The following is a 10,792-nucleotide window of genomic DNA, read 5'->3' on the forward strand; positions in this document are numbered from 1 at the left end:
GTAAAATTTAACGAAAATTAATAGAAGTTAATTTAGGATATTTGATGATATTAATTTCTTACGAAATAAGGTCGGCCCGAGCTTGCAAAGACGCGAAAGTAAAGGGCAGGGGGACGGACGGCACCTGTCGGGGCAGATGGGATTAGCGTGTGGTGGGTTGAGAGTTGGGAGTTGGTCCAACCTACAGGGCCACGCGTACGGACGGCCAATCCCGCGATCTCGAGATGAACAGGTCCCTCCTCGTATCTCACGTCGATTCCTCCAACATCGAAGGCCAAAAAGCTGACAAAATTCGGCACGAAACCGAGAAAAAAAGCAGGGCCAGGACCTCTGTCTCTGTCTTGAGTCTCTCTCCGGCTTTTCTCCTCTTTTCTTCCTCCATCACCGTTCCGTCTGTCGTCTATCCGCGCTTTGCCCGGTCGGGCCACAGAAAAGTCCCCTCGCACCGCTTGGAAAGTTCCAACCTTAGGTAACAAGGAAAGATTAAACAAATGGAAAGGGTCGAATGGCCCATCAAAGCTAAGCCACACGGAGATCCCGCGTGTCCCGCTATGCGTTTATACCTAAGAGGGAATCGCACCCATTGGGCGTGCTAAAGCGAACCATGTACTGTAATTCGATTTTTAAAACGTCCATGATACATATCACATGAGAAAAAGCATCTCAATGATGAAAAATCTCAAATTAATACATTTATGACGAGTTTACTTAAAATTACAAAAATCCTACATTGCTATGTTTGCGATAAATTTATTTCCATTGATTTCCGTTATATTTTGGCCTCAAATTATTTAGTTGAATGATACATAATAATTAACAGGTATACCAGTTCGGAATTTTATCATCAATTTATTATGAATATATTAATTTGAATTTTTAATGATTAAAAAACTAATTTTAAGTAAATTGATCATAGTATATCAATTTATGGCGTTTCCTGGTTCTGATATTGACCCTAAATTTAATAGATGTGAATACATGCCGTTGGGTCAATAAGACTGCCACACAGAGGACGAAAGGAGAAGATTCAAAATTCAACACCGTTTGGCCATCTAACTTGTTCACATTTATGTACATATGCACCTGCAATGGCCTGATTGGCCAAAGCCCCCGTGAGCTTTCTCCTCATATCTAGCCATCATCGCCTGCTGCCTTCCCTCCTCATTTCTTGGTCATGTATTAACTCAATGCTCCCATCACCTTTTTGACTATTTTCTCTCTGTCCTTGCGTCTCTCGCCGTGGATTGCGCGGTCCATCGAAAGACTTGCCGTACTTATAAGTCTCCAAGTCTCTCTCTCTCTCTCCCTCCCAAGCGCCCCAGCTTCCTCATCACTTCTCGCCGCCGTCTCCTCCTCCTCCTCCGCCGCCGCCGCCGCCGCCTTCTTCCTCGAACCGGCGAAGCGAGAACCCTAGTTCAAACCCCCGCAAATGCAACTCCTGAAGATCCTGAAGCTGCCCACCAAGCACCCCCTCTCCCCCTCCCGCCTCATCAACCTCATCCTCATCCCCTCCTCCCTCTACATCCTCTACCTCCTCCTCTGCCTCCTCCTCAACACCGCCCACCCCCACCACCTCCTCCGCCCCGATCCGCCCTCCCTCTCGTCTCCCTCGCATTCCGGCTCAACCTCTCCTCCTCCTCCCCCTCCTCTCGCCCTCCACCACCTCGTCTTCGGCATCGCCTCCAACAAGGACTCCTTCCCCCGCCGCCGTCACTATATCGCGCAATGGTGGCGCCCCGGCGTCACCCGCGGCTTCGTCTTCGTCGACGCCCCCGTCCCCCTCCCCGGCGGCGGCGGCAACAATGACACCCGCCGGAACCGCCACCTCCCTCCCGTCCGCGTCTCCGAGGACGCGTCCCGGTTCCCCTACACCAACGAGTACGGCCTCCGGTCCGCCGTCCGCGTGGCCCGCGTCGTGGTGGAGACGGTGGCGATGAACCTGACGGGGGTGCGGTGGTTCGTGTTCGGGGACGACGACACGGTGTTCTTCCCGGACAACCTGGTGAAGACGCTGTCCAAGTACGACGACGGGCTGTGGTACTACGTGGGGAGCAACTCGGAGGTGTACGAGCAGAACCGGGTGTTCTCGTTCGGGATGGGGTTCGGCGGCGCCGGGTTCGCCATCAGCTACCCGCTCGCCAAGGTGCTGGCCAAGGGGTTCGACGGCTGCATCGAACGGTACGCGCACGCCTACGGCAGCGACTCCAGGGTCTACGCTTGCCTGACCGAGCTCGGCGTCGGCCTGACGCGCGAACCCGGGTTTCATCAGGTACGTCTCGTGGCTCAGTCAGATTCGATAGAGTGAATCCATCATGTCGTTCCGAAAACGAGATATCTCGGTCTGATTTCGAGATGATAATGTTGATCCGATGAACCAATACGAAGTTAAAATATCTATTCAAAAAGATAAACGTGATCTGATTACCTAATCTAATAATCTAGTTCCAACTAACTATCAATTTCAAACTCGGTTTTTCTCTCAATTAAATTTGGTGACTAAATTTTACCGATCGTCCGTGTCGAGAACGACACTCGAGCTCGATCACTTACTTTGCAAGGTCTCACCGTCACGACTAGGCTTTTTCCATAATATTTTTTTTTAACTTCAATTTTTCAAGTGTTCTGCATTTTGGCAGTATGTAATACGTGCATCGGTAGTGATACTAATGTATATCGATGTCAAAGAAATATAGTTATGTCCGCATGACAAAACACACAGAAAACAAGATTATTATGAAGAATTTCATAGACTCGCTGCTCACGTGATTGATTCATGAAGTTGATAAGATATTTCGTCCATTCAGAATTTATTCGTCAAAATAAGATTTTTTATTATTTAAAATATACTAGATTAGTTACTATATCAAGGCAAGAATCTGACGCATCACTCTAGTTGTTAATTTCATGTGTCGCTTTTAACAATTATAGCATTATTTCCCGTTAGAAAGTTAGGTGTTGTAGTTGATTATTTTGATATTTATATGGACAAGTTTCTTTTTCCGTCTAAAACGGTCGCTTGAGCCACAGCATTATTCGTTCGTTGTCTTGCTCTGTTTTCCTGACGCTGATCACTCTCGCCGGAAACAGTTCGACGTCCGGGGCGACACGTTCGGCATCCTCGCGGCTCACCCGGTCACCCCGCTGGCGTCCCTCCACCACATCGACTCCACCGACCCGATCTTCCCCAACATGACCCGACCCCAGGCCCTGCGGCACCTCTTCCGAGCCGCCCGGACCGACTCCCAGCGGCTCCTCCAGCAGTCGGTCTGCTATGCCCCGTCGCTCTCGTGGACTGTCTCGGTCTCGTGGGGCTACGCGGTCCAGGTCTTCCCGCGCCACCTGCCGATGACCGAGGCGGTCCGCGTGCGGGAGACGTTCCGGCAGTGGAAGAAGGGGAGCGTGCTCGCGCGGTCATACGGGTTCAACACCAGGGAGGTCGAGGCCGACCCGTGTGAGCGGCCCACTGTGTTCTTCATGAGCAGCGTGGCTTCGAGTAAGGATTGGATCAAGAGCTCTTACAAGAAACACAACGACAGCGGCTGCTCGAGCGACATGGATTCGCCGAGGATGCTCGAGGAAGTGAGGGTCTACTCTCACAAACTCGATCTGGATATCAAACAGGTATACCTTCTTTTTAGCAATGGCTTCGAAATATGAACGTGATCTCACGGATGGTAAATGATTATTTAAGTAGGCGGTTCATATTCATAATAGGCAAGTAGAAACTGACTAGTTTGGAAGGCATATGTGTCAGATTTTTTGTGAGCAATTCAGGCTCGATTCAATCCGATACAACTTCTAGTATAATGTCGAGTTCAAACTCGAGTTCAAGTTCGATTGCAAGAGCTGAAGCTTAGCTTGAGCTCGGTTTCGAACTTGCTCTGTTTGACCTGACTCGTGTCCTAGTCAAAATTGAACTTGTAGAAGATTTAGATCAGGTCGAGGATGTCACTAGAACACTGATACTTTGTTCATTTCCGGTTCTCAGTTGCAGGCTCCAAGACGGCACTGCTGCAACGTTTTACCTTCCTCCGTTGGCAAAGTGATGGAGATTGTCATCAGGGAGTGCGGAGAAGAAGAATCGATCTTCATGCGTCAGTAGAGTAGCATACACTGTTCTCTTTCTTCGGCCAAATTTACGAGCTGATTGTATTACTCCAGTGTACATACTTCCTTCCCCACAATCCATAATGCAACTATACTGAAGATCGCTGACCATATCCGCGTCGTATTAATAAATGCAGAAACAGAAACATTACCGAAGTTTCAGGCTCTTTCTGCAAAATGAGTTCTTAGTACTGTTCTCATCGAAACAAAATTATATGAATTGGCAATCTGTGATCTGGTTATTCGCCTGGTAAACTTCATGTCGACTAATGAATCTTCTAGGCAAGTTTGACGTCACTGGCCTCTTGCAGCTATTATTATGCTGTTGTATAAAAATCAAGGTCCTCGCAGAAACTTATACAGTACAAACTGATCATCAGTCTGATTGAGCCCTAGTTAATCCAGTTCTGGCTTGATGGGATCTGGGAAAACCAAATTGGATTACATTCTCCATAATAGACGTGCTGCTTTCAGTGCAAATCTAGCTTTCTTGAATGTTTAAAACAAGTTCTAAAACTGGACAACGGTGGATTCTGTCATCCGCGGGCTTTGTTATATAATTGACTCTAGTAAGTCTTTGGATGAATGTGAGAAACCGACTTTAAAAATTAGGCTGGCCAAACAAGAATTTGAGTACAAGAGCTCTCAAGCAAGCTTGCCAATTTTTCATGGAAATGAAGGAGGTATCGTGTGAGGTCGCTATCTTGCAGTGTCCCTCCACCACGAGGAAGCTTGTTCACAGAAACATCCAAAAAATGCCTCGTTCCAGTGTCTAGCCATCGATGACCGGCATAGTGATTGGGAGATGACTGTAATGTATTTCTAGTAGTTGAAGTATTGTTGAACAGCTCAGCTTGTTCAAAATTGTCGGGCAAGAACACAAATTCTCTCAATAAAAAAAATCTACCAAAGAAGACCAAGGAACGCTACCATGAGCTTCTGTCTGGATATTGATGAAGATGAGGAATATACTGCATATTTAGGATCGCATGCCTACTGGTTTTGCTGTTATGGTCGTTTTGCTGCTTTTGTCCCTGGAGCAAATTGATACCCCCTTCTAGTCTGCTAATGGAGAAATGTGCAGTATGTGCTCTTCGCTTTCTTTTTGTTTTGTCCCTTGTTGAACTTTTTTTGGTTCTAGGAAAGCACAGGTTGAACCCATCAGCTCATGCAATACTGCATATACTGGGGAGTGCTTTTCAGCCCGATTTGATTCGTACTCTCATTTCTCTTGTGGCAAATGCTTCTCTATGTGGCTTCGTTACTGCTACTATTGATGAAGACCCTAATGTGTTATATGGCCTAATAGAGTGTGGAGATTATATAAACCAGGGAATATGTCGAACTTATGCTGGTACAGCAGCCCATCAAATCTGCCAAATCTGTCCTGACCAGAAGGAAGCTTTTGCCGTGTACAAAGCTTGTTCCTTGCAGTTTTCACATTGGCGCTTCTTCTCAACCGTAGACAGTACTCTTAGATTGGGGCTGTGTGATGCTGGGAACTTAAGCGACCCTCTTTTTAGCAGTGTTCTGCAGAAACTACTGGGAAATCTCTCATCTATCTCTGCAACAAGTCCTTCTAGATTGGAACTTGGGAACTCATCTTACAATGAAATCACCAGCATATATGTTGTGGCACGGTGCATTGTTACCTTAGAGGACAGTGTCTACTTTGCGTGCTTGCAAAACCTTGGCGGTTGCTTTACAGCGTTATGTCCTGGAAAACAGGGTCTTAGGATATTAGCTCTCGGTTGCTGTCTCGTATACAAAATATATCCATTTCCTTTGTACTATTTGCCGTCACCATGACAGCCCACTCCTCCTCGACCTCCATTGCCTTCGAGTAGCCATCATGGGCGAGTGAAATATTTCTCCTAGACATTATAATTGCCACTTGCAGAAAATTGCTCAGAATGCATCTTACCATGATATCTTTCTTTTCCTATTTGGGGAGTTACAGTCATATTTCTTGAACAGCATTGCATCTATATAGGCATGAAGTACTTATCAAATTTCCCACTAGAAATGTTAGCGAAGCAATGTGCTTGTCCAATGAGGTGTTGGAAATTGCTTCAGGTTTTAAAGCTTCACAACGTTACACGTTAATAATTATTGAGTGTGGTCTAAGAAAAATAGGTTCGTACAACAAATGAGGGTAGTAAGCAAGATTCTTCTAAAAAGATACGCACATGAATTTCATGTGCGTTTGCTGTAATAGAGTTTGGTCTTTGAAGATCTCTACCAATTCGTAAATTATTGAAATCAATGTATTCTTTAGTAACTGTGATCAAATTTCTTTCAAATAAGATCTCCCAATGCCTGGCCAACCACTTCAAGCCAGGGAAAACCAATGCAGTTATCAAATAATATACTTGATCATGCAGGAAGTGACAGTAAAACAATCATCATTGCCGTGGCCATTCCTGGTGCTGCTGCAGTGGCAGTCATATCCATACTCTTCATTTACTTCCTTTGGAGAGGACATTTGACAATCCTGCTAGGTAATCAGTATATTTTTAGAACTATAAATCACTCAAAATGGCATAACAAGTTTTAAGCTTTCTGGGATTTTGTCTATTCCCAGCCTCCTGTAGAGAGTTGATGTCAACAGTCAGTTCTAACTTCATCCAAATATTTTAGCTTGTGATTCAGGTTAGGTCATGACTATGATGATGGCAGTGAAGGCATGGCATTGCTTTTTGTCAGTATAAGGACACCTGGGGCTGCAACAGACAACTTTAGCAATGACCATAAGCTTGGACGAGGTGGTTTTGGTTCTGTTTACAAGGTACTCATCACTCTCCACCTAGCTACTGAGAATTCATTCTTTTAATTCTAACTGACACCATCAGTATGGGACTCTCAGGGTAGATTGCCTGAAGGACAAGAAATAGCTGTTAAAAGGCTATCAAGTACCTCGGAGCAAGGTTTAGAAGAGCTGAAAACAGAAATTTTGATGGTTGCCAAAGTGCTGCATTGAAACCTTGTGAGGTTGTTAGGCTTCTGCTTGGAAGAAGGGGAGAAACTTCTTGTCTACGAATTTATGCCTAATGGTAGCTTGGACAAAGTAAAAAGCATAGCTCAAGGAAGCAAGAAGATCTCCCCTAAAAATAGTCATTTGCCTTCTCTCTCTCTCTCTCTCTCTATCTGTTTGTGCGGTAAAGTCAATTCGTTCCCAATTGTTTGAGACTTAAAAGCACAACTTTTGTTTGCAGGCAAAGGAGTCAAAGTCGCAAATTGTAAATGTGGAGGAGAATTGATCTTCATGCATCTCGCAAGTGAACTATACATTATGTCTTTTCTTTCTCAACCATAGCACTGGATGATTTGTTAGTTGTGTAATAGCATATAATCTAATACTCCATGACAGAATTATACTGACTACATGTTGCACCTCTTCTGCACCTACATATGTACGTCAAACATACTATTTTCAAAGTTCAGCGCTACTTTCCTGCAGAGGTTCTTACTTTTCTGGCCAGCAACTCTCTCTATCCGGTGAACATCTGCTATTCATTCGATTTGTTATTCTTATGTAACCAGGGCAGATGGAGATATAGTTATCTAAATGTTTATTGTCCAATACAAGACAGGTTGATTCACCAATGCCTTCCTTTTGTCTCAATAAGATCGTCAAAATGTAGTGGCTGGAAGCATCTATTTATCTTTCAGAACCACTAACACATCATCCACTGCAAGCTTATTACCATCCCTTGTACAGTCTAAACATACAAATGCCAATTGTAATCCATCTAAAATGAAATTGAGTTTGGTCGTATGAGCCGCAAGAGTCACCAGGACAATTTCATTCGACAGTGCCCTGCTCAAGTCACCAAACCTAAACTTAATCTTGGCTCATGCAACTGAAAAACTTGCTTCATTTGCTGAACATGTCCCAATGCGGAGACTTTCTTGGTCCTTTAGGTTTTAAGCTAAAAATACTGCTTTAGCAGTGATCATTGCCTATCTAATGGTTGCATAGCAATGCCCCAAGGGTACGTCGGGCATTATATTGGGGACTGGTAGGGAACTCTAAAAAATGATTAAATGGTCAATTTAATGCTTCTTTGATAAAGACTATTCATCCTTACATGTTCAAGCTAATCAAGCTACTGGTGATATATGACTAAACAAATAGAAAATTGGGCCGGCCAAACAGCATTATATCAGGACTTTTTCCTGCAAGTTTTGTACTTTACTGTGAAGTTGACTGGGACCTGCTATTGTGGTCTTCCTTGAAATTGTATTGTCAATTCCTTCAGTAGAAAAATGCATTTTACTAACGTTCAGTGGAATTCTGGTTCAGAAAATATAGCGCTCAGCCTCACATATAACGTGATTGATGATAATCTCCCTACATTACTTTAAGGCATTTTTTGTTGTATTGTCGGATAAATTTCAACTTGTTCAGATTGGTTGATAAGATTATTTTGTTTGCTTATAAAATTAGAAATGACTGAAGGCCGATGAAGAGTTGTATCAGAAGTTTCTAGTTTTTGTGAAATGTGGGAAGAGAGATTATCACATCTCCAAACTCATTAGCCTGTTATGCGTGCTGTGGCAAGTGGCAACTGCTTCAAACTCTCTTGCTGCTTTTAAATACTTTCAATGTTTTAACCGCCTCCTCCGGTCTCTCTAATGCAGAAAAGCGCAATGGATTCTCTTCCGTTAATCTTTCTCTTATGTCTCCTTCAAGTGTTCTGTTTTACAATATGCCAGCTTCCAAATAAAACCTCTTGCAATTCTGCTATCAACTTCACTTCTGAGAGCATCTTCCTGGTCAATTTGAATCTTTCTCTGGCTTCTCTGGTTGCCAATGCTTCGATAAGCAGGTTCGCCACCAGCAGTTTTGGTCAAGATCCTGAGACTGCGTATGGCCTCACACAGTGCAGAGCCTATGTGAGTAAAGATCAATGCCAAACCTGTGTAGAAACCTCAGTCAGGGCGATCTGCCAACTTTGTCCCAACCAGAAAGAAGCTTTTGTCTTGTCCGATGTCTGTTCACTTAAATATTCGAACCAGAGCTTCTTCTCAACTGCTGACAGTGCCCTCAAAGTTTCTTTGTATAATGTTGCGAAGGCGAGCCAACCTGCTCTTTTTCAGAGTGTTCTGGGGAATCTAATGTTAAACCTTTCGTCCTCAGTCATATACAGTCCTTCCAGATTAGTTAGCAGGAGCTCTGCTTATGTGGATTTCAGAACAATATATGCTATGATGCAGTGCACACTGACTTTGGAAGTCAGTGGCTGCTCGAACTGCTCGCAACATATCATTGCATACATGTCAACCATGTGCAACCTAAACGAAGGATGTAGGATATCATCTCTAAGTTGTGATCTCCGGTATGAGATGTATCCATTCTCTTTGACATATTCACCTACACCAGCAACGTTGCCGTCACCTCTTCCTTATCCTTTGCCACTTGGGCCTAATTCAACTACTAATTCTACAGGTACCTCGAGTGGTGGTAATCGTAACTTTTATTTTCTGTTGTGCTGAATAGTTAGTCAGTAAAAGCAGATAAATTACATAATGTTTGCCTTAATGGCTCTATGGATAATTTAAGACACCATGCAGGAAGCAAGAAGAAAAGAACCATCATTGTCGTGGCCCTTTCTGCAGCTGCTGCAGCCGTAGTACTGATGATAATCTTCAGTTACTGCTTCTGGCTAAAGGCCCCGAAAAAAGTACTTGGTAATGGTCATATTCTTTAGCTTTCAATTTATTGATGCTACATCAGCTTAAGAATCCTGATGCCTCTCTTTAATTTAATGTATTATATTCCTAAAGATGTGAACAGCATTAGTTCTCTGTTGAATATCCTCATAAAGATATCTGAGAGAACATTTCTCCAGTTTGTTGTGAATTAGATGATGGTCACAATCATGATGAGAGCATTAGAAGCAAGGAATCACTTGTGATCAGTTTAAGGAAACTGAAGGAAGCAACAAGAGACTTCTCTGAGGAATATAAGCTTGGCGAGGGTGGTTTTGGTTCTGTTTACAAGGTACTCACCAGCTGATGCTCAACCAATTTATAATGTTCATTTTGTGCATAAGAATTGACACAATACAAGAAAAATACTAGGGGAGATTGTTCGAGGGACGAGAGATAGCAGTGAAAAGGCTATCGAGTAGCTCAGCGCAAGGGCTAGAAGAGCTAAAGGCAGAAGTCTTGCTGGTTGCCAAGTTGCTGCATCGGAACCTTGTGAGATTGTTAGGCTTCTGCTTGGAAGAAGATGAAAAACTTCTCATCGATGAATTCTTGCCCAACGGGAGCTTGGACAAAATTCTATTTGGTAATGAACACTTTTGATGTAAACTCGTAAAGTGCGAAAGCTTACTATGTGATCGACCATCATCTCTATCCTGGCTTCATGTTAACCGTGTCTTGAAATGCCCCAGATCACCTAATCGTCATAGTTTACTGTTCCTTATGATTGCCTTCAGAGCATATGAAAGCAACTTTTATGCACTGTTCTCTCCTTTTTAAGTGACTTTCTGCTCAATTTGTATTTGGATGTGGGTGTAGACCAGATCAATAAATTTAGCTTGAATGGGAGAGACGTTACAGAATAATAGCTGGAATTGCGTGTGGTCTACTTTATCTGCATGAGGATTCTCAGCTGAGGATCATTCATCAAGACTTGAAAGCCAGCAACATACTCTTAGATAAGGACATGAAT

The 10,792-nt window shown here is 43.7% G+C and overlaps 1 protein-coding gene across 1 annotated transcript; it reads left to right on the forward strand.

The window, feature by feature from the left end:
* Positions 1-1,052: 1,052 nt before the first annotated feature.
* Positions 1,053-4,349, forward strand: LOC104424814. The gene is made up of 3 exons (XM_010037311.3): positions 1,053-2,269; positions 3,088-3,621; positions 3,989-4,349. Exons 1-3 carry the CDS (start codon positions 1,430-1,432, stop codon positions 4,100-4,102), a joined length of 1,488 nt encoding a protein of 495 aa, XP_010035613.2. The 5' UTR covers positions 1,053-1,429; the 3' UTR covers positions 4,103-4,349.
* Positions 4,350-10,792: the final 6,443 nt, after the last annotated feature.

This window comes from Eucalyptus grandis, chromosome 11 (genome assembly GCF_016545825.1).
Source record: "Eucalyptus grandis isolate ANBG69807.140 chromosome 11, ASM1654582v1, whole genome shotgun sequence".
In the NCBI taxonomy this organism is placed as follows: domain Eukaryota; kingdom Viridiplantae; phylum Streptophyta; class Magnoliopsida; order Myrtales; family Myrtaceae; genus Eucalyptus; species Eucalyptus grandis.